Source organism: Elephantulus edwardii, unplaced genomic scaffold, assembly GCF_000299155.1.
Source record: "Elephantulus edwardii isolate Elephantulus edwardi_28Jun2011 unplaced genomic scaffold, EleEdw1.0 scaffold00081, whole genome shotgun sequence".
Taxonomy (NCBI): domain Eukaryota; kingdom Metazoa; phylum Chordata; class Mammalia; order Macroscelidea; family Macroscelididae; genus Elephantulus; species Elephantulus edwardii.
The window spans coordinates 3099734-3125467 of NW_006399831.1; the positions used below are offsets into that span (position 1 = coordinate 3099734).

The following is a 25734-nucleotide window of genomic DNA, read 5'->3' on the forward strand; positions in this document are numbered from 1 at the left end:
GGTGGATTTTAACTACCAGAGAAGGGCTACTTTTGAGTTGGTTAAACTAGTATAGCTCTCTATGGAGTGTACCCAAAGAACTTCTGTGAAATGGATATTTGTAATACTTTTCTGAATATTTGCTTATTGTATAGCCATACAAATGCACATTATGCCATAATGATTTTATTGAATTTCTTAATTTTTGGACATTATCTCCATGGACTTGCTATGTATAAATATTTTCTAAAATTATTTCACTTTTCTTTTGTTGATGACATATAAATTGCAGATCATATAGGAGTTTAACAATTTCTCCATTTACGGCTCAGTGACACTGGTCACATTCTTCAAGTTATAGAGCCTTTATCATTTATCTTTTTTGAGTAGTTCCTTAATCATTAATATAAATGCATGGTCTCTTATTTTCTGGAAGGTGCGCCTGATACAGGCCATGGTCTTTACAATCACTTATTAGGCATCAGAGAGCTGGACAATGACTAGGGAGGACAGAAGAATTGACGCCTTTGAGCTGTGGTGCTGGAGAAGAGTATTGAATGTACCATGGACTGCCAAGAAAACAACCAGATTCAGCCTAGAGAGGGTTAAAGCAGGCTTCTCCTTGGAGGCAAAGATTCTGGGGCTTCGTCTGACATACTTTGGACATGTTGCAAGGAGAGACAGGTCTTTGGAGAGGGACATCATGTTGGGTAGAGTAGAGGGACAGCGTAGGAGGAGAAGACCCTCTATGAGGTGGATTGATTCAGTGACTGGGGTAATCGGGATGGGTGTGTCAGAGGCAGTGTGATTGACACAGGGTATAGCATGGTTTAGGGCTGTTTTACATATGGTCGCTATGAGTCGCAAGTGACTCGACGGCACATAACAACAACCACAACAACAAAGATCTTACAGGAGCATAATATCGAGGAATCTATCCTTTTAACTATTTTAAGTTAATTTGTTTTTATTTTTAGGTGTCATTAAGTTGACTACAAGTCATACAATCTGACCATACAACAGATCTGATCTTTGCCCTATAGGGATCTCATGATCTCTGATATCTCCAGTTCATTATTTTAGTCATTGTGTCATTCATTTCTCTGAGGCTCTTCCTCCCTTTTGCTACTTTCTACCTTTCCAACATGATAAAAATATATCCTCATCATCCTACTCATTATATGTATGTGTTTGGAGAATCATATTCAAACTGACATATAATTTTATATAAAGATATCTGAATATGTTGTTATGTACCCTTGAGTTGGACCTGACTCATTTCTGACCTTCTGGCAGGTTTTCAGAGGCTATAAATTGCATAGAGAAGATTTGCTGTGTTTTCCTTTGGAGCAGCTGGTAGAGTTAAACTGCATGCCTTAGGATTGGGAGTGCAACTCATTGCAACTAAGCCAACAGAGCTCTCTAAAGTATTACACTTTTTCTTATTTTTTAAAAATAAATTGTACTATTTTAAAAATATTTTTATAGGAAAAAGCCTTCCAGAAGATTCATTTTTTTTTATTCCTTAGTTTGTTGATAGTTGTTAGGTGCCACTGTGTTGAGTATGACTCATAGCGACCCTCTGAACGACAATCTGAACCCTGTCAAATCCTCCTGTTTTCTGATGTGCTTGAGCCTATTGTTGTGTAACTGTGTCAGTCCATCTGGTTGAGTCTTCCTCTCTTTGATTTACTCTCCACCTTCCAATATGTGATTCTTCTCCAAGGATCACACTTGCCTAACATGTGCCCAAAATTGTGAGACAAAGCTTTGTTATCCTTGTCTCTAGGGCACACTGGGGCTGCTCCAAGGTCTATCTGTTCTTTCTTTTGGCAGTCCATGGAGTATTCCCTACTCTTCTCCAGTAACACACTGTACAGGCATAAGTAGTTCTTCTGTCATCCTTATTCATTTTTCAGCTTTCAAATGCACATCAAATGATGGAAAAGACCATGGCCTGAATCAGGCACACCCTAGTCCTCAAACTGACATTGTTGCTTCTCAGGAATTTGGAGAAATCCCCGACTGTAGACTTTCTCAAAGAAATGTCTTTACTGATCTCCAGACTGCTGATACTCCTGACTCTAGATTGTGTTATTTTGTGTCTTTATGTAAGATGAAGTCTGATAATTTGAATCTTTTCTCCCTCTGTCATGTTATACCTACTGGTCCAGGGATGAGTACCTTTGCTTTTCTTCATGTTGATGTGTACTCTATATTGAAGTATATAGTATTTGATCTTCTGTCGCAAACACGTCAAGGCCCTCTGATTTGGGGTATGCAAGGTTGTATCACTTGCACAAACTGGTGAACACATCCAGGCTACAGCTGCTTCTTGTTGTTGTTGTTATGTGCCGTTGAGTTGCAGGTGACTCATAGCGACCCTATGAAGGGGAGTCCTTGACACTTGGGTGCCTTTCATCCTCTCTCCAGGTTCATAGGGGAAGTGGATGCCACTCCTCCTTCCATGTTTGATCAGGGAACTCCACCCCATTTTCTGTGTATACAGCTGTTTGTATTAAAAAAAAAAGGTTATAGTTCCATCATTTAGAGTGGAAAAGCAAAACAGTTTTGTTTCATTTATATAAACCACCTTGTAAGTATAAAGATAACATGGAGGGTGGTCTGGTACTTTAGTCCGTAAAGAGTGGGACGCTAACCCAAAGGCAGTGCCTCCCTCCACTCTGAATCTACCAGCTGTCCTCAGAATGTAGAGAAGTAATCATGTGACTCTAAAAGTGTGTTCCAGAGTCAGCTGTGAGTTGATCACGACCCAATAGCAATGAGTTTGAGTGTTTTATTGTTTTGGTTTTTTTAAGTTATTAATTTTAATTAAAGTTTACAGAGACTTTGCATTTCCATTCATTCAGTATTTTACTTTTCTCCCTGCCCACTGCTTCCCCCCCATTCGCTCTTTTCTTTAAAAAGTAAAAGAAAAATTCTTTCATTGTTATACAATCCCTCCCCCAAGTCCACTGCACTATGCAGCCATCATTCTGGACTTCTGTCATAATAATAATATATAATCATATATCTCTTTTAAACAGTTCTCTCCCTAAACTATTTCAGTGTTGTATACATTATTTATCCTCTCTTTCTTAGTCTCCCCGCCCTCATCCTCTATGTCAGTCCTCTTTTATAACAGTAGCATTATGCAATATTTGTCTTTTTGTGAATGAGATATTTCACTCAGCATAATGTCCTCCAGGGCCACACATTTTGTGTAATATTTCATGAGTTCTTTGTTTTTTCAATGCAGCATAGTATTCTATTGTGAGAATATGCCAGAGGTGCTCTATCCATTCATTTGTTGATGGGCAGTTGGGTTGGGTGACAGTTATGGTTTCTTTGGGGTATATTCCCAGAAGTGGAATTCTATTTGCCAACTTTTTGAGAAAGTGCCATAGTGGTTGTACCATTTTACACTCCAACCAACAGTGAATAAGGGTTCCAATTTCTTCACAAGATACAAAATTGTCTAAAACATGGAGAAAATATAATATTTTCACAATATTAAGAGAACTCTGCTTTGTTTAACAACGCTTGGTGGCACTCACTTTGAAACATTATACTTTTTTGCTCTTAAAATTTAGCATTAAGCTTCCCCCCCAAAACAAAAGTGGATAATTATAGAATTTTTCACTATCTACAAACAAGAACATTTCAATGGAACTTATCCACTTTAATAATGGAGGTATTAAGATAGAAAGGTACGTGCGTGTGTGTGTGTGTGTGTGTGTGTTTAAAAAAATTCTTTTTGCAATGTTTAGATATGTCATTACTTTTTATGCCAATATTACTTATAATCTGAATTCAACTTTTATTTTAACTACTAACTTAAAGATACATTATTAAGAGAATTGAATAACTTAACTAAAAGTTAATATATTTTAGTTTGACGCATACTAATCTGTACCCAATGGAAATAAATGGTAAAACAATACAAAGGAGAAAAATTTCTTTTTTTGGAAGAGAAAAAAAAAAATCTTAAATTCATCCTCTTATTCAGGGTTTCTGTACCCATAGGCAGTACTAAGGTTTTATGCTTTACAGCTGAGAAAATAATTACATGATGTTATCTCAGAAGCAGTCTTTAGTGGATTACATTTTGTTAGCTTTTCATTAAATACTGTAAAAGCCTGAATGACATAGTAAATTAAAAATACAAGCTTGATTTATCTGCCTTAGACTTTTTATATTTTTGAAAGATGTTTTATCATTCACTGGTTTATTTCAAATGTAATCTCAATTTCTAAGTAAGATATAGTATTACAAACTTGGTTCTAAGCTCAACAAGTAGTAAAATTATACAAAATTATTTAGTTTCATTTAAAAAGTATTTAAACTTTGATTGTTTCAAGGGTGTTGAATAATTTTAGAGGTGTTAATTTAGGTTAGTAATGTTATCCAGAAAATACACATAATATTTTTATGGCTAATTAATTTACTTTTTATATAAACCTTACATTTTATTTATGATATGTTCTTAAAAAATAATAGTCATATATGGATGAAAGAATGGAAATCTTTATATTCTGTTCTTTCTTACATGTTAAAAATGATAAGATCATTCATTGACCTTTATATATTATACTTCTATACTTTATTAATAAAACATATAATATTAGAGTTAGAATTGCAGTAGCTTTGTGAAATCATAGTTCCTTTTTTTTGTAAACAAACAAACATACTTTACCCTCTCTCAAAAGACAATGTAGCAGTGCTCTTCAATGAAGAAATATTTCCCCAGGAAATATTGTTATATTATTATTATAATACTATTGTGACCAATATGTCTCAGTATTCATATTAAACAACAAGATTTCGTATAGGTAGATTTTGTGAATTGCTGCTATAAACACACACACACACACACACACACACACACACCCCTACCCCTGTAGTAATGAGGGGATGGTGTATCAAAGATAGTGAAATTGACTCAGGATAGGGCAGAGTTCAGAACTATTATACATAGGTCACAATGAGTCATAAGTGACTCATTGGCACCTAACAACAACATACCATGCATATATGTGTGTGTATGTAGCATTGTTAGTAGATAAGGATCAGGCACAAATTGGTCTTCCAACTGATATTGCTGTTTTTTAGCACTTTGGAGAGTTCCTTGTTATTCGATTTCCCCAGTGAACATGTCTTTTGATTTTTTTGTCTGTTGGTACCAAAGGCCTTGATTGTGGATGCAAGTAAGATGTAATCCTTGACATTTTTACTCTTTTATCCATCTATCATGATGTTGCCTTTTGGCACAGTGGTGAGGATTTTTTTTTTTAATATTGAGATTTAATCCATATTGAATGCTGTAGTCTTTTATCTTCTGCAGCAAGTATTTTAAGTCCTCCTCACTTTCATAAAGCAAGGTTGTTTTATCTGCATAACACAGGTTGTTACTGAGTTGTCTTGAGATCCTGAAGACACAGTCTTTTTCATAAAATACAGCTTTTCAAATGATTTGCTCAGCCTACATATTGAATAGGTATGGAGAAAAGATCCAGCTCTGTGGCACACCCTTCTTGATTTTGAACAATACAATCTTCTCTTGCTCTTTTTGGACATCACCTTCTTGGCCAAGGTACATAACATAGGATTCGTGTCCTTCTCGATGTTTACCATAATTTGTTGTGATCCACACTGTCAAAGGCCTTTGGACAGTCAACAAAACACAAATAGATATCCTTATTAAATTCTCTATTTTCAGCCAAGATCCATCTGGCATTAGCAATGATGTCATGGCCTCTTCTGTATGCAGCTTGAATTTTTGGCATTTCTTTGTCAATGTACTATTCTGGCCTTTTAAAAAAAACAAACAAAAACATCTTGCTTGGAGAGGTGGAGAAATCAGTGAAAGAGCAGAATGCCCTCAACCAGATGAATTTACACAGTGATTGTACCTGTGGGCCCAATCAAGTATATCAGAAATTATAAGGATTGCACAAGGTAGGGCGGGGTTCTGATCCATTTTTGCTAGGATCACTATGAGATGTGGTTGGTTCAGAGTCAACTAACAGCAACTAGATATGGAAGAAGGAAACGAAAACTTAAATAACTGCAAAACATTTATATATACTGTAAACCTCAAAGCAAACTTGAAGTACTGGGATAAAAATGTTAGAGAGGCTTTTAAAGTAAGGATTTACGCATAAATTGCTGTTCTTTCTAGTACTTCTATAAAACTATTTTTAAGTACCATTGGGCATTCATTTTATTGGATTGAATATTTGATAGCAAATTGTATGTTTGATATAAAATTAATGGTGCTTTATCACTATATATCTATATATTTATCATACCAAACATTTTAAGTACTATCTTAAATTAGGTTAATATTTTTTTCTTTCCATACTGGATTAAGAAAATGAAGCCACAGTAAGATTAATTAACATTTATTAGTCCTTGTATTGAAGTAAATATCTCCATCTCTGTTTTGTAAAGAGGGGAAAAATGAGATTGAGAAAAATGAAATAATTTTCTCAAGATTACCTGCTTAGTAAACAATGTAGTTATTATTTCTTTCTAAAACTAACTGATGCCAAGCAACCCATTTATATATATATGATAAAAATGCTGAGAATCATTTAAGATATGAATAGTTCTTTTTCTGGTGTTTTAGGTTGGGGTTTTTTGGTTCTTTTTGTTTGTGGTTTTTGTTTTTTTTTTATTTGTAGTGGGCATATCTGTTTTCCCCCATTTTCCCCCTCATGGGCATATCTGTTTTTAATTTATTTTTTATTTTATATAAATTTATTTATAATACTCAAATTCATTTTTTTCACACAAGATCTTTCCCATTTCCTTCACACATCCCCTTCCCCCATCAAATTGTGTGACCCTATGACTAACCCCATCTCCCAACGCCCATCCTCACTTCTCTCCTTCCACCCTCCCCCTCAACCTTGGATCCTCATACTAATTCTACAATATTGGTTTTATACGGTATTTTTTTTTCTCATGGGACTGAGTTAGTTCACTCAGCATAATGCTCTCCAGTCCCTCCCAAGTTAGGTAGTAATGTATAAAATCATTGCTTGTACTTGTTGTATAGTATTCCATTGTGTGACTGTCAATCATTTTTAAGTACTTACATGATTTATTCTCCACATTTATTTCAACAGTTACCAAGTAAGTGATACTACTAGTTCTACAGTATTTTAATGTTTTAATATTTACTTTAGGCTAATGTGATGAATCATTTCATTATCTGTAAAAATAAAGTCAATAACAAGACTAATGGAGTTCCACTATGAATTCGTTCTGATTCAGCAGCAACAAGTTTGAGTTATTTAGTTAAGTACTAAGATAGGTCATACTCGTGGTTTATTTAAATAAATACCCCTTTTGCTAATATTGAGCGATGAAGACATAAGTGGATCTCTGTTGGGTATAATGATTCAGTCTTGTTCCCACAGTACTCCGAGATGACTTCAGACAGAACCCTTCTGATGTCATGGTGGCGGTGGGCGAGCCTGCGGTGATGGAGTGCCAGCCTCCGCGAGGCCACCCGGAGCCCACCATCTCATGGAAGAAGGACGGCTCTCCCCTGGATGACAAAGATGAAAGGATAACTGTGAGTATACAATTTGATAGGCAGTTCTTTATGGCTAACTCTATACCTTTTCATCAGGGACAATGTGAAATAGAGTCCTTTAAAGAAAGGAATGGAATATCACTCATTCAAGATTAGTTTTTCAGTAGATTTTAGTTTTTCTTGTGTTGACAGGAAAGTAAGGAAGGAAAGTTTTTGGTTTTAGTTTGGAGCTAGGGAAAAAATACCATCTAATTTCTGTTCTAATGTCTAATGTTGATTCTAGAATTGCACACTGTTCCTTTATAGTTGTTGTTTTTTGTTTTTTTTTGGGCACACCCTGACACTTGTCTGTTGTGTACACCTTTTCCAAAGTTTAAAGTCCTCTAGGAGAATTAATGTGTGAAGAATTGATCATTGCTAAAGTTGGATAGGAATGAAGTCACCACACGGAGGACATATGCATACACAGTGCATGCTTGCTAATGCACTTTCAGCACATCAATTAACCAGGTAGCATGAAATTTAAACCCCAAATAAGATAGAGCAGGTTATGGTAGACAAATAGGGACCTTAATTGAAAAGCAAGTATTTTTCTGCAATGATGTAAATAGAGTGAAGTAGTCAAGTAATTTCCATAGATATATCACTGGGGTGAAGATAAACCGTGTTTTGTTTTTAATAGGCACTGAAAAGTCTCATGGCAAAGTAAACTATATATGAAAGTAGAAATTTTTGCTTTAGGAAAATGGATAAATAATATTGATAGGAGATATGGAAAGAAATACATCGCTTAATGGTGGTAAGAGAATTTTTGGCATTTATTTATAATTAAAACAAGAATATCCTTATAAGTATATCCTAGACAATTGAATGAACATTGTCTGTAATTCCCTTTCCTTCAGCTTTATGATTTAAGCACATTAAAAGCATGGTAATCTCTGGCATTGCTTATATCTTTCATGATAACCCATTTCTGTTCAATATGTATTAATAACACTAGTGATAGAGGTACTCCACACCAACAAAAAATTCCCAGTGCTTTTCTGAAGTTTATACCATGAAGTCTTAATGCAGATGAAATAAAAATTTTTAATTCCTCATAGAACGATGGGTAGTCACAGCCTGTGGGATTTGAAACCTGATATGTGATCAGCCATTAGATTGAAGTGACTCAAAGGCATTGGGCAGTAGTTGAGGTTTTGGGTTGTGGCTTGTGTTTTGGTTTTTGTTTGTTTGTTTGTTTTGTTTTTGCTTTCCCCCTTTGTTGTTGTTGTTGTTAGGTGCCATCAGGGCACCTGTGATGCATAAACCCAATGAGCAGTAGATCTGAACCTTTCCCTATTTTGTGCCTCCTTGTGCCATGCTAACAATCTCTGATGTGCCCTCGCCCGTTGTTATAGTCTCTGTGTTAATCCATTTTACTGAGGATTGCAGTTTTGAATAGGCTTATGGTAGAGATGCAAATGGATGGTTGGAAAGAGGCAGTTCTTGGTGACTACAGGTTGTTCTAGGCCTTTAGAAAGATAAATTCAAGTTCTCTGGTTAAGGATGTAAAAATAAAAAAAAATCTTGTTGCTTTCAAATGTACTCCAATTCATGGCTTCCCATGTGTTACAGTGTAGAATTTCTCAATAGGGTGTTCTTGGCTCTCATCTGTGGAAACATTTTCTATATTTTTCTTCAGTAGAGCCAATGAGTGGGTTTGAAAGTAGAAATGTTGTTGTTGTTAAATTCTGTCAAGTTAGAATCAACTCATGGCTGACCTTACAGAGGGTTTTCAGAGGCTATGGATACCATCGGAAGAGATTGTCTGTCTTCCTGTGAGGAGATTATCTCTCTTCCTTGCAGCAGCTCGTCGATTCAAAACACTTGAGTTGGTAACTCAACTCTTCTATTTTTTTTTAATGAGAAAACTAATTTATGGAAAAATAAACTTTTAAAAATAATAGTTAAATCTAGAAAAGGTAAAAATAACACAATAAATGAGGTAGACTTTTAACTAATACAAAGTGTAAGCATATGACCTACATGTGAGGTTTAAATATTCAAAAAAACTGAGATTGAATTCCAGGGAAGGGAATTCCAAATCTAAAGAATAAAATAAATGTTAAAAAGACCACATAGAGTTATTCTCTTGTTAAAAGCCCAAACGCTAAGTAATAAAACAATAGCTATTACCCCAGTAAATCACAGTGGACCTTCAGGCCAAAATATAGAATCTGCAGATAATCTCTCATAACATAGTCTTTTCTTTTTTTGTTTCATAAAATTATGTTTTAATTTCTTTTTGCTTTTTTTAAAAAATGATATTTCTAATGAGCATTTATGGAGAACTTGGATTTTCATTCATTCATTGTTGCACATTTTCCTAGCTGCCTCCTTCCCAGTTCACATTTCTCTATGGGAAAAAAAAATTCTTTCATTGTTGCTCAACAGCTCAACTCTTTCATATTAAAAAAAGAGTGAAATGATACATATGTTTCTAATAGGGTGTGCAAAGAGATTCTTTGCTGGAGATTGGAGCACAGAGCTAATTAATGGAACCATATGATCAAAATCCACTGCTGTGGAGTTGGTTCCAACTCAGAGTGACCTGTTTCTGAAGCTGTCAATCTTTATTGGTATAGACTGCCTATACTTGAAATGACAGGAATAGTACAATTATTGAGCTTTGTGTTAGCAGCCCTTGCCATACATTACCAACTGCACCACCACGACTCCTCTCAATATGGGAATGCTTTGACTGCGTGAGTTGAGAAGCGTTAGATGGTTCTCAAGGAAATCTCTCTTTTGTGTTGAGAATAACTTGAAGGTTGCAGTGGTAGAAAGAGAGGAAAGAGGTAGAAGCTGTTGAATACAAATATTACCAGGTGAGATGGTGAGAACGCATTTGATTCTATTTATCCTGTGAACTAATAGCAAAAGAATCTTTAACGGATTGAACATGGTTTGTGAGAAAATCCAAACTTTACCTGAACTGATTTTCTGAGCAACTATAAAGATGGTATCATCATTAATTAGATTGAAGAACATCATAGAAAGAGAAGATTTGAGGTGAAGAATACCAGCTGTGTAGCTTTGAACACTGTAATACTGAACCACATATCAGATATCCAATTATAGATATGAAATAAGCAGTTGAACATATGAATCAGTAGTTTAGCCTTGAGGTTAAAAAAAAAGTGACTTCTGGTAGACTTAAGAAGTAGTCATAATTATGAAGTTTGTTGTCTCTCCTTCTGGGCAGGTGAAAGAGTGTGCTTGTCAACTTCCTTGCTATCGGGCAGACTTATTTGACTAGTTCCACTTCTGAGGCTGTCAATAAAAATTAGAAAAAATAAATAATGAACCACCACCAATGCTATATTTACCACAGTATCAGATGATGGACAAAATTACTTCCCTCCCCACAGGAGCCCGAGTTCATGAAGGCACATTGTTTATAGTAAATCCCCTAACCCTACACCTCTGCTTTAACGTGGTACACATGCAGAATGCATAGGGAATAAGAGGCTGTTGAATTAAGTCACTGTGAATTTCTTACCATAATGTAACCTATCCTGCCTTGTCATGATGAAAATGGGAGTCATCAGTGTGTATGTGTTATTTTAAGATACAAGATTGAAATCACCAAGGGAATAGCTATAGAGAAAGAGGGAAAAGAGGACCTCATGGAACAGGTGGAGATAACAGAGCAGACTGAGAGGGAGCCAGTTGTCAATGAAAAAGAAAGGGGGGGGGGAACAAACTAATGCAGAGAATATGTCAACTAAACATGGTATTGCAAGGAAGTCTGAATCATCAAGTAACATGGAGAATTAAAATTGACCATTCAACTAACAACTTGGAAGTCAGTCATAAGTGACATTGACAAGAGCAGCTTTAGTGGAGTGTTAAGTGTGAACTGAAACCTATTGAAATTATTGGAAAGATAAAACTAGACAAGGACAAATACAACTTTTTTATATTTTAACAAGTATAAGTCCCACCAATCATGCTCTTCAAGTCAGTTCCAGTTTAAAGCAATAATCTTTTGAGTTACTGAAGCTGAAAATCTTTATGAGGAGACTCTCCATCCTTCTTCTTTGAGGAGTCTGGTGGATTTGAACTACCTGCCTTTCAGTTAGCAGTTCACTAGGTCTCCATGTGTCTCATATGGAGGTGAAAATAAAAGTGGGATAGTTTCACATTTTTTTAATGGACTGATTAATTTTAAAAGTTTTCTTTTTTTTTTTAATAGTGTGTGGTCTTGATACTGATAATAGAAAGGCTCTAAGGTAAATTTTACATATAAGAAGGCATCGCAAAATATAAGGCCTTAGGAGTCAATGGGATACCAACTGACTTGCTTCAACTAACAGATGTTGCCCTAGACATGTTCACCAATCTGTATCAGGAAATTCGGAAGACAGCTACCTAGACAACTGACAGAAAGAGATCTGTAGTTGTTCCCATTTCTAAGCAAAGTGATCTAACAGAATGTGGAAATTATCAAACACTATCATTAAAGTAACATTCAAGCAAAATATTGATGACAATCATCCAAAATGGCTAGAAGAGCACATTGGCAGAGAACTGTCAGAAGTTTAAGCTGGATCTAGAAGAGAATAGTGCACCAGAGATATCATTGTTAATGGCAGATGGATCTTTACTGAAAGCAAAGAATAGCAGAACAGTATTTATGTTTTATTGATTATGCAAAGGTATTTGAGTGTGTGCATTATAACAAACTATGGCTAACATTGAAGAGAATGGGAATTCCAGATTGCTTAATTGTGCTTTAACTAAGTGTATACCTAGACCAAGATACTGTTGCCTGAACAGAACAAGGAAACATTGCCTGGTTTAAAATCAAGAAATGTATGTATCACTGCTGAAAAACAAGAAAGAAGTGGGGGCCATAGCACTTCCAAATCTCCAGACCTATTATACAGCTATAATAACCAAAACATCATGTTCCTGGTACAATTACAGGCACAAAAATCAATGGAATAAAATAAAGAACCCAGAAATTAACTCACCTTTCAATTGTCAACTGATATTCGACAAGTAGACGTAACCTATCAAATGGGAAAACGACAGCCTTTTCAACAAAACTGAACTGCTACCTGCAGAAAGCTTACATAGGATCCACATCTCACACCATAGACAAAATTCAACTCAAGGTGGATCAGAGAAGTAGAGGTAATGCCCAAAACCATAAAGAGTGTAAGAGACAAAGTGGGACCAAGCTTAGAGGCCCTAGCCTATGGTATAAAGAAGGTAACAAATACAGCCAGAAATACACAGGCAGGAGAGGATAAAATTGATGAATGGGACCTTTGAAAGATTAAATACCTGTGTGCATCAGAAACTTTCCAGCAAGGTGGAAAAAACCTTACTGATTGGGAAAAATCATTTTTCAATACCATCTCCGAAAAGGGTCTCATAAGAAAAGTTTGTAGGCCTCCACAAGAAAAGGACTAATAATCCAATGACAAGATGGGCAAAAGACCTGATAAGACTTTTCACAGAGAAAGACATTTGAATAACAGAAACACGAAGAACTGCAAAAAAAAATCACTGGTAATAAGAGAGATGCAAATAAAAACCACAATAATATATCATCTCACCCCAGTAGCAGTGGCAGAGTATAACAGGGAAGTAGGCAATAAATGTTGGAGAGGATGTGGAGAGATAGGAACCCTTATATGCTGTTGGTGGGATTGTAATATGGTATAATCACGCTGGAGGCAGTTTGGCATTTTCTCAAAAAGCCCCCCAAAAATGAGAACTGAGGCACAAATGGAGACTTGTTCACCAGTGTTCTTATCAGAGTTATTCACCATCAGAAGAACATGGAAACAGCGCAAATATCCAACCACAGTTGACTGGATTGAGAAATTATGGTATATTCACATGACGGAATACTATGCAGCACTTAGGAACAAAAATTTGAAAATTACTATGTAACTTGGGGAAGGCTGGAGAACATTATACTGAGAGAACTAATTCAGTCTGTTATGGACAAATACTACATAAGACAGATATTGTAAGAATAGAAGGATAACTAGTAAAACATGTATGGGAACCCAAGGGGGAATGAATGAGCGCAGAGGAGTGAGGATGGGCAGATGGGAAATGATAGCGTTGCACAGTTTGGTGTGTGGGGTGTGGTGCCAAAGGAAATTAAAATGAACTGGTGACTATCTCGAAAGGCACAGTAATGGTGGGCATAGTTCAATAGTGATTAATTTTAGAAAATATAATGAATGGGAATGATTGTATGAAACACAATATGAAGGAGGGATAGTGTGAAACACAAATGTATGCAAATTTTGTATACTAACTAATATAAAATTAAAATTAGGAGCAAAAGGAAGGCATGTATCAGGGCCTTGTCATTTTTCATACTTGTTGAACAAATATCCTGCACAAATCATTTGAGAAGCTGGTTCTATGAAGAAGAATATGGTATCAGGATCAGAGAAAGACTCAACAACCTGCCTTATGCAGATGACACAACCTTGCTTGCTGAGAGTAACTAAGACTTAAAACACAGTTGCAGAAGTTTCAAGACTGCAGTCCATCTCAGTGTCAAGAAAACAAAGCTCCTCACCACTGAGCCTATAGGCAACATCATGGTAGATGGAGAAAAGATTGAAATTGTTGATGATCTCATCTTGCTTGATCCACAATCAACAATACCAGTCCATAAAACAAAACAAAACAAAAACCCAAACATAAAAAAAAACACAACAATACCAGTCCAGCAGTCAAGAAATTGAAAGACCTATTTTACTTGGAAAGTCGGCTGTCCAAATACTGAATAGTTCTCTCCAAATACTGAAGAACAGTGATTTTGGCTTAAAGACAACAGTGCACCTTATTCTAACCATCAATCAAACTAGATCTTTTAAATCATCTGAGAGTGAGACAGTGAATAAGGATCTCAGGAGAAGGGTCAAGGTGTTTTAGTTGTGGTGTTGGAGAAGAGTTCTGAGTGCCAAAAGAACAAACGCATAGATCTTGGAGATAGTACTCCTTAGAGGCAAGCAAAAAAGAGCTTTGCCACACATACTGTGGACATGATTTTAGGAGAAGCTATTCTTTGGGAAAAAAGATACCATTCTTGTAAAGGTAGAAAGTCAGCACCTCTGTGAGATAGATTGTCACAGAGACTGCATCATGGACTAAAGTATGTAAGAGATGATGAGGATGGCCTGGATAGAACAGGATTTAGGTCTGTTGTTCATTGGGTAGCTATAAATGGTACTTCACTTGATGGCACTTGATACTTATCTTTGTAACTGCTTACTGTACATGTGAAAACTTACAATGCATTTCATGATTTATGTTTGATTTTTATTGGGAATTTCTTTCCCTTTCGAGACAGAAGCTATCCTCTAATTAAAAAAAACACCAGTCTCTCTGTCCCGCAGTAGCTTAGCATTGATATGAAAACTACTTCAAACCAGAAATCAAACAATGTAAAGTTGTAATGTCCTATGAGTGTAAAATAGTGCCAAAATGTTAATGTATATATAATTTAAAAACATTTAAATGCTGCCAAAATGATGATCCACGATAGTCTTCCATATGCTGGGAAGTTGTAACATCTGAAACTTTTACTGTTTTGGACCATCTGTGTGTTTGATATGAATTATGACTGTTGAACTGATGAAGTGCTAGAGGTAAAAAAATACATTTATACACGCAAGAAAATGAAATGGATAGTTTAAAAATCAGCACTTTTGCCTCAAAATGGCTGCTTTTATTTAGATCACTCCTCCCCCATTTCTTGCTTTAGGCAAAATTAAAATTGTGTAATTAAAACAGAAAATTTAAGCATAAGCAAAATGTCAGGCAGTATTTCCAATTTTTTTTTCATCCCACTAAAACTGAAAATAAACTTCAATGAGATGCAGGATATTAGATATTTTATATAATTTTTCTTCTTAAGCTTTATTTTCAAATTATTGTTTTTGCTTCTGTTTCTAATGTTCTTTACCAGATGTGTTGCATGCAGATGAACAGGAGATTAAATCACATAATATCTCTATGAAAAGCAATTGAAGATTGCATGGCTATTGCTACAGTTTTAGTTGTAGGCATTTCTAGAGCTCTTTAATGTGGTGATTTTCTTTGTTCAAGTTTTGAAGCACACCTCTCCCAGCTGTGGGAACAAAGACACACCCTATGAAAGGGAAATATGTCATTGAATTGTAGCTGCACCTGTATTTTTTGATGTTCTTAAGTCATTTCTTTTTACACTGACCTGATTTCTGAGCCAAATTTTAGATCTCCGTTGATTATAAACCAGAAACACAAATAGCGTTTTGTTATGTTCCTACCTGACAGGAGAATCTCTTAGAACTCTTCTGGCATGCATTTCTTAGAATAATTTGAAGAAAGTCTTAGACAATGTTTATCTCCAGTGTTCTTCCTTTCTCTTAGCATTTGTATTTAAAGTTAGAGACAGAAATAATTTAACTGCAGGCTGGATTAACTAGATTTACTTCACTATTTGACACTTAGTCATAACTGTTATTGTTAATAAACAAAATTTTCTCATAAAGGTGAATCATAACCCACAGACTACCTTTTGATGTAGAACACTAAATTACATAGCTCAAAAGTGTGACATGCATTTATTTCTTTATTTTTTGGTAAAGATGTGCATATTTTCATGATTACAGGGGAAATGTTAATAAAGTAAAATTGAAAATGCTAAATATTTAAAACATAACTCATTGTGCAATTGGGTAGTTAAAAGCCTTCAGTAAAAACTTTAAGAATGTAATATATTGTTGTTGTTATATGCCGGCCAGTCACCTACGACTCATAGTGTCCCTATGTACAAATAGCCCTAAAGCTTGCTCTATCCTGCGCCAACCTCTCTGTCTCTGACACACCCACCCTGATTATCCCAGTCACTGAATTAATCCACCTCCTAAAGGGTATTCCACTCCTGCATTGTCCCTTTACACTCCCAAGCAAGCCGTCCATCTCCAAACTGGTCCCTCCTTGCAACATGTCCACAGTATGTCAGATGAAGCTTCAGAATCCTTGCCTCCAAAGAGCAGCCCAGTTTAACTCACTCTAGGACAAATTCGTTTTCTTAGCAGTCCATGGTATATTCAATACTCCTTCTCCAACAACACAGCTCAAAGGCATCAATTCTTCTTCTAACTTTCCTAGTCATTGTCCAGCTCCCTGACATATAGTGAGTGATTGCAAAGACCCTGGCCTGTATCAGATACACCTTAGTATCCAGAGTGACACGATTGCTCTTCAGAACTTTGGAGAGATCCCTAACAGCAGAGTTTACGAATACAATGCATCTTTTAATTTCCTGGCTGCTGGTGACAAGAGTGTTGACTGTGGAGCCAAGCAAACTAAAGCTGTTAACAATCTCAATCTTTTCACTATCCATCCTGATGCTGCCAATTGGCCCAGTGGGATAATTTTTGTTTTCTTGATATTGAGCCGCAATCTGTATTGAAGGCTGCAAGTCTTGACCATCTGCAGCAAGCACTTCAGGTCCTCCTCAGTTTCAGCAAGCAGGGTTGTGCCATCAGCATAACATAGATTGTTGATGAATATTCTTCCAATCCTGATGCCACACTTCTCCTCACAGAACCCAACCTCCCAGATAATATGTTCTGCATATAGGTTGAACAGGTATGAAGATAGGATACATCCCAGGCATACACCCTTCCTAATTTTGAACCATGCATTGTTTCCTTGCTCTGTTTTGACAACCACCTCCGGGTCCAAATATAGGTTTCCCATTAGCATGATCAATTGTTCTGGGATTCCCATTCTTCTCAGAGTCAGCCACACTTTGTTGTGATCCACACAGTCAGACACCTTTGTATAATCAATGAAACACAGATAGACTTTCCTCTGGTATTCCCTGATTTCAGCCAAAATCCATCAAACATTAGCTACAATATCCCTAGTACCATGACCTCTTCTAAATCTGTGGAAATCTAAATCGGTGGGAAGAACTGCTGGAGAAGCTCAATATCACCTGTGAAAACTAGGCCAGGTGCTGATGGTGGAACAGACCACCAACAATTCATATGCAAATTTAAGCTGAAGCTAAGAGAAATTAAATCAAATCCACGGGAACCAAATTATGACCTTGAGTCTATCCCACCTGAATTTCAAAACCATCTCAAGAACAAGTTTGAGACCTTGAACACCAATGAAAGAAGGCCAGATGAGTTGTGGGAGGATATCAAGAGTATCATCCAGGAAGAATGCAAAAGGTCATTACAAAGACAGAGGAAGAAGAAAAGACCAAAATGGATGTGAGAAGAGACTTTGAATATTGCACTAGAATGACAAGAAGCCAAAGTAGAGGGAAGAATTCAAGATATTAAAGAGCTAAACAGAAGATTTCAAAAGGCAGCTCAGGGAAACAAAGTAAAATATTACAATAAAATGTGCAAGGAGCTGGAGTAAAAAAATCAAAAGGGCCAAAGTTACTCAGCATTTTTTAAGCTCAAGGAACTGAAAAATAAATTCAAACCCCAAGTTGCTATACTTAAGGATGCTTTGGGCAGAACAGTAAATGATCCAGGAAGTATTAAAAGAAGATGGAAAGAACATACAGAGTCATTATACCAAAAGGAATTGGCAGACACAGAAGAATTTAATGAAAAAACATATGAGCAAGAGCCTATGGTGATGAAGGAAGAAGTTCAAGCTGCTTTGAAGGAATTGGCAGAAAATAAGGCCCCAGGAATTTATGATACATCAATTGATATATTTAAACTAACAGATACTGCCCTAGATGTGTTCACCATGTTGTGCCAAGAAATCTGGAGAACAACCACTTGGTCAACTGACTGGAAGAGATCTATATAAGGAAATCCAACAAAGTGGAAATTATTGAACAATATCACTGATATCACACGCATGCAAGATTCTGCTGAAGATTATCCAGAAATGACTGGAACAGCACATCAGCTGATAACTGCCCGAAGTCCAGGCTGGGTTTAGAAGAATTTAATCCTTAGGTTACAAAATACCTCAATTATATATGAAGATAGACAGTTACAGGAGTAAGTTGTTTAAAAATGGATATATATCTAGACTTAAGGTCACAAGAAACATATTACTGTAATTTTGAATTTCTAAATGGAGTTAGCAGTCATTGGGAAAGAAATGGAAGAATGTAATGAAAAACATGGTGAGCACATTTGAATTTTACTTAGAAATGTGCTACTTATTTTATATTTAATGACCTTGGTGACCTTTAATAGCTAGCATAGATTTTAAATGATATTGTTGTTATTATGTGCCATCTAATTGTCTGCGACTCATAGAGACCCAGTGCACAACAGCCCTAAATCCTGCTCTAACCTGTGCCAATATTATTTTCTATTGACACACATAACCTATTATCACAGTCATTGAATCAGTCCATCTTATCAAGGATCTTTCTTCCTGCACTGTCCCTTCACCCTCCTAAGCATGATGTCCCTCTCCAAGGACTTGCAACATGTCCAAAAAACATCAGGCAAAGCTTCAGAAACCTTGTCTCCAAGGAACAGTGTGGTTTAAGCCTCTCTGGGATGAAACTGTTTGTTCTCTTAGCAGGCCATGGTATATTTAGTACTCTTCTCCAACACCACTGCTCAGAGCCACCAGTTCTTTTTCTGTCACCCCTCATCATTGTCCAGCTCTCTGACAAATGTAAGTAATTGCAAAGACCATGGCCTGGATCAGGTGCTCCTTAGTGTCCAGACTGACATCATTGTTCTTCAGAACATTGGAGAAGTCTCTAATGGCAGATTTTCCCAATGCAATACATCTTTTAAATTCCTGGCTGCTGGTGCCAGTAATGTTGATTGTGGAGCGAAGCAGACTAAAGCTGTTTACAGCCTCAATTTCTTCACCATTCATCATGATGCTGCCAATAGGCCCAGTGGTGAGAATCTTTATTTTCTTGATATTTAGCTTCAGTCCATATTGAAGGCTGCAGTCTTTGACCCTCTGCAGGAAGCACTTCAGGTCCTCCTCAGATTCAGCAGGCAGGGTTGTGTCACCTGCATAACTCAGATTGCTGATGAGTCTTCCTCCAAACCTGATGCCACATTTTTCTTCATAGAGTCCAGCCTCCTGGATAATGTTCTGTATATAGATTGAAAAGGTCTGGAGGCAGGACTCATTCTTGGTGCTCATCCTTCCCAATTTTGAATGATGCAGTGTTCCCTTGATCTGTTCTGACGACTCTTTCCTGGCCCAAGATAAGTTTATTAATATATTCATAGTCAGATGTAATCAGAATGCCTGAGTCATAAATTTTCTAAATCTTTGTTTTAGTCTTCTATAATAATGTAGCCTTCAGGTTGTAGTGATGGGAACTGCATCCACCCTTTCTGAGAGGATTGCTTATAATGAAACTTATTTGACTGTTAGGAACAAGAGAACAAATTTATTAATAAACTAAGTGGAAAATCTGGATTACAGCCACCTGACCAACTGACTCGAAAAGACCGATATTTGTTCCCATTCCAAATAAAAAAGAAAAGTGACCCACCAAAGTGTGGAAATTATCGAACAATATCATTAATATCACATGCAAGAGAGATTCTGCTGAAAATTATCCAAAAATGTTTGGAACAATATGTCAACAGAGAACTGCCAGATGTGCAGGCTGGATTTAGAAGAGGTCGTGGTACTAGGGCTATTATAGCTAATGTTGGATGGATCTTGGCAGAAAGCAGAGACTACCAGAAGACTGTGTATCTGTGCTTCATTGACTATGCAAAGGCTTTTGACTGTGTGGATCACAACAAACTATGCCTGACTCTGAGAAGAATGGGAATCCCAGAACACTTGATAATGCTAATGTGAAACCTATACTTGGAGTTGTCAGTTGTCAGAACAGAGTTCAGAATCAAGAAGGGGGTCCATCAGGACCTTTTCAATCTGTATGCAGAACAGATCATCCGAGACACTGGGCTCTATGTGGAGGAATGTAGCATCAGGATAGTTGGAAGAATCATCAACAGCCTGCATTATGCAGATGACACAACCCTGCTTGCTAAAACTGAGGAGGACCTGAAGCACTTGCTGCAGAAGGTCAAGGACTGCAGCCTTCAATATGGACTGAAGCTCAACATCAAGAAAACAAAGACCACAGGGCCAATTGGCAGCATCAGTTTGGATGGTGAAGAGATTGAGATAGTTAACAGTTTTCGTTTACTTGGTTCCACAGTCAGCACTCTTGGTAACAGCAACCAGGAAATCAGGAGATGAATTGCATTGGGAAAGTCAGCTGTGAGGGACCTCTTAAGAGTACTAAAGAACAATAATGTCAGGCTGGAGAGTGCCTGATCCAGGCTATAGTCTTCACAATTATGTGCTATGCATCGGAGACTTGGACAGTAAAAAGGGATGATAGAAAGAGAATTGATGCCTTTGAGTTGTGGTGCTGGAGAACAGTGTTCATTATACCATGGACTGCTAGGAGAACAAGCAAGTTTGTCCTGGAGAAGGTGAAGCTGGAGTGCTCCTTGGAGTCAAGGATTCTGAAGCTTCGTCTGACATACTTTGGGTATGTTGCAAAGAGGGACTGGTCCTTGGAGAGGGACATAATGTTTGGGAAAGTGGAGGAACGTTGCAGGAGAGGAAGACCCTCGATGAGATGGATCGATTCTGTGAGTGGTGTGGTGGGAATGAGTGTGTTTGAGACAGCGAGGTTGGCACAGGATAGAATGTTGTTTAGGGCTCTTGTGCATAGGGTCACTATGAGTCGCAAGTGACTCAATGGCACATAACAACAACAACAACAACAACAAACAATAATAACAACAAAGTGGAAAATAGTGCAGAGTTGCATATTGTGTTTTCTACTTTTTTACTTTAGTAGATTTTGCTTCATTATGACTAAAAGTGCCAAGTTATTGTTGTTAAATACCGTCGAGTATGGAGTGACCATAGCTGACCCTCTGTTGGGTTTTCAGAGGCAGTAAATCGCACAGAAAGAGATTGTCCATCCTCCTTTTGTGGAGATTCTCATGGATTCTAACCATGTGCCTTTGGGATTGTAGCACAGCTACTTGCCACTAGGCCACCAGTGCTCCCAAGAGTGTCATAGCAAAATGATAATTCTCATTTTGAAAAATAAATGTATGTATTATATTATCTTTAATTTTGGCTTAGTAAATTATAGATATTTACTGGAAAATAGTAGCTACGTGATAAATGTTTACTGAATGTTGCAACTTAAGTGGTATTGTCCATAACATGCCGTGTTCTGAACTAAACAGCTGTGTCTGTTTGAACCTCCCAGCTGTCAGTTATTCATACTCCAGCTTAAGTTTACCATTAAAAAAGAATTTTAAAACTCTGATTTATATGTATTTTTCAGATTCTATCTTAAACATTTTAAGCTTATATGTCAAAGTTAGAAATGCTTCAAGCTAAGTTACTAGCAACTTATTTTCTAACATAGGAATATTGAAAATATAAAATAATAATTCTTTGTTGTTCATATTATATTTATATTCTAAATTATTTATGCCTCAGTTAGTCCCCTTCAATACTAAGTAAGTGAGGGGTTTTCTCCTATCATGACATATTTATATGATATAGTTCAGTCTCTGGAGGAAGGTGATAGAAAACACTTATACAACCTTAGTATGTTCCAGACAGACTACTGATACAGTAGCTGGCACTTTCTTGTGCACTCATTCACTCACTCAGTAACCCCCCCTCTCTCCCTCTCTTCCTTGTCACCCCCAACTTGTGTATAAAATCTAGGAAACAATTTCATGTTATAATTATATTGTTATGTTATTTTATGTTATAATTGCACTACTATAGAAGCCAACTTCAGCTTAGCAGGATCACAGTGGGAGCACCTGTATCTTCTTTGATAAATTTTTGTTAGGATTCTGATATGCTATCAATGTGAATCTCAATAAGGATGTACAGCACTTTGTTCCTATTATCTACAATGAATCCACTTGAAAACACTATTTTCCTCAAAATTAAAGCTACAACATATATGTTTTTAAATATGTGAGGTTCTAAAGGGTTAATATGATAAAGGTTGCTGTAGTTTTATAACTGAGTTTATGATATTTGATAGTTAATAAGGAAAAACTTAAAGGTATAAAACTTCTGTTATTTCTCAAAATACATAGCACAAATTTAAGAGACAGGCAGAGTGTATAGTTTGCCAAATATTTTTTTTTTGGTCCTGAAAGATAAAATTCCTACCTGAAAATACATTGTTTTTGTTCTTATGTGCGATTAAGTCATCTGTGACTCATGGCAACCCTATACATAATAGTTCTGAAGCCTGCAATGTCCTGAGCCAGTCTCACTGACTCCAATACACCTACCCACCTTTGCCCTAGTATTCTATCAATCCATCTCATCTGGAGTCTTCCTCTCCTGCTCTGTGTCTCCACCTTTCCAAGGATCATTCCCTCCTGGCCATGTGTCCGAATTACGTGAAACGAATTACGTGAAAATCCTGATATCCAAGGAGAAACTTGGTTTCACTTTCTCCAAGACAGACTTTTTTTTTTTTTTTTGGGCAGTTGATGGTATGTTCCAGACTTCTCCATCACTAAAACTCAAAGACATCACAATTCTTCTTTTGTCATCCTTAGTCATTATCCAGTTCTCTGATGCCTAACAAGTAGTTGTGAAGACCATGGACTGACATCATTGTTTCTCAGTTACTTCCTAGTGCCTTTCTCAGGAAAGGTCCCTGACAGCAGATTTACCTAATGCAATTCATCTTTTGATTTTCTGACTACTACTGCCAAAAGTATTGATTGGAGCCGAGCAAGCTGTAACTGTTAACAACTTCAATCTCTTCTCCATCCATCATGGTGCTGGCAATTGGCTCAGGGGTGAGAATCTTGTCTTCTTGATGTTGAGCCTCAATCAATATTGAAAACTATAGTCCTTGACCTTCTGCAACAAGAGCTTCAGGTCTTCTTCAGTTTCATCAAGCAAAGTTGTGTCATCTGCATAACGTATGTTGTTGATGAATGTTCCTCCAATCCTGATGCCGTATTCCTCCTCATAAAGCCCAGCCTTCTGAATGATCTATATTAGGATAATTATAATCAACTCTACCTTTTGGCAGTGTGTTAAATAAACAGTTATATGAAATGATGTTATGAGGAAATTACTCTTTCCACTGAATTTGCTTTGCAGCTTGTTATCTTTCCAAGATATGTATTTCCCCAACATGCAATAGTTTCACTTATACATGCTTTAATAAGTAATGCTGAGAATAATTAAATAATTATAAGAATGTATATAATGAATAGGAAATTTGGTTATGGACTATATCAATATAGTGACTGGGTAATTTTATATGAGTACATTAAATGTTAATACATAAACAGCACAGAACCAATAATAGCCATCTGAACTCTATACTGAAATTCCAGTTACTTACTTCATAATAACCTTGTCTGTCACACATCCTGAATTATTCCATTTCAGTATTTAAAAGCAGAGCTTAAATAGCCATTCAGCTTTTCATGTTTGAAATTCTTAGCTTTTAAGCAAAAAGAGATGAATAATACATAGATTCCTCCGTCCTTTGTATATGTGGCTTTGTGACATAAACATCTTTGAATGACTTACACTAAGCTGCTGTGGCTTGCATCCTTTATTTTTCTTTCTACCTGTCCTCACATATTCTATATCTATTACATTTTTTTCTTTGTACTGAAAAATAAAATTAGGTTGAGTGATGAAGAAATATTTTTGCATTGTTTTCATCAAAGTTCTACTCCATTCGGAATCCATGCTGTTGAGTTACTTATCATATAACCGAATTAAGATTTTATCCACTCTGTAATATCTTGAAAACATTCACAGTACCAGCATATTTGGACATAATAAAATATTGAGTAATTCTTTTTTTACATTGTTCATTCTTCTGGCTGTACATGGATTATTTAGTACTCTTCTATACCATCAAAATTCAAAGGCATGGATTCTTCTTCTTTCAGTCTCCTTCACTGTCTAACTTATTTTCTGTCCAAATTCTTAGATACAGTCACTTACTATAAAGGATTGTACACCAGTCTTAGTTTTGAGCAAATGAAGGCAGTGGGGATAGTAAGTCTAAATAACTCAGATTGATTTATTCATGAATGTTCAATCACATTTGTGCCAGGAAGGTCAAACTTATTGTAAATCATCTCTACATAATTATTTTCTTTCATAAACAAATTATGAATTTAAAAGTCAATAATGAATTTATAAGAAAAATTCAGTTACAGTCGAAAAATGATTTGACATATTCATTAAATTGTTACAGTGGAGTGTGTCATTGGGTTTTGTTTGGTTTTCCCCCCTCCCTCTCCTTCAGCCCCTTTCTGCTTCCTGTGTGCTTTTGTAGGTTTCTTTGATTTCCCTTGTTGGTGTGATATTTTGGTAAAAAGCAGCTGACTCACATCCCCTTAAAATCCCCAGAGACCTCCAGATCCTTCACAAATTTGGCATGCAGCCTACTCCTTGCCAATTGCTTCCTTTCCCCCCAATTCCCATATGTCTCTTTCTTAAGCCATCTGCTCCTCCTCCCTTCCTTCGATTAGGGCTTTCCTTCAGTCTTCCAACTTCTTTCATTGTTCAGTGTCTGTGACTTCCTTTTCCTTTCCTCTCCCCTAGAGGAAATCAACACGTTTAGAGCAGCTGATGTCACAGAGTCCTGTATTCCTGAGAAGTGAAATGTGTGTTCCTGCAAATAGAAATACTTAGTTATGTTATGTGAAGGTCAAAGGAGGTTTGGGTAGTGGATCAGAAATGGATTCCCCCCCCCCCAGCCCCATCAACCATAAAGAGTTAATGCATTGCATACACTCACAATGTAACAGTAAGTAAAATAGCAAACCCACTGCAGTCAAGTTAATTCTAATGCATAGTCATCCTGAAGGGCAGAATTGAATTGTCTTAGAGTTTCCTAGACTGTATATCTTTATGGAATGAGACTTTTTATCTCACCCTACAGAACAGCTGATGGGGTCAAACAGCCAACCTTTATGTTCACAGTCAAACACTGTAATCATGGAACCACTGGGACTGTTGGGAACAATATTTATGTGCTTTATTGATTAAAGCATATTATTCTTTTAAGTCAAATCGATATCAGATTTTTAATATGGAACTAAAGAAAACAGATTAAAAATCCAACTTTTTTTTCCCTATAATTATATTTTATTAATTTTCAT

General features: G+C 36.4%; 1 protein-coding gene across 1 annotated transcript in view; it reads left to right on the forward strand.

The window, feature by feature from the left end:
* The window catches only part of ROBO1 (roundabout, axon guidance receptor, homolog 1 (Drosophila)), a 752594-nt gene that overhangs the window by 535822 nt on the left and 191038 nt on the right, over window positions 1-25734 (forward strand). The window contains exon 3 of the mRNA XM_006889823.1: window positions 7407-7564. Within this exon, the coding sequence (XP_006889885.1) occupies window positions 7407-7564 (158 nt within the window). The remainder of the gene's footprint in view (window positions 1-7406; window positions 7565-25734) is intronic.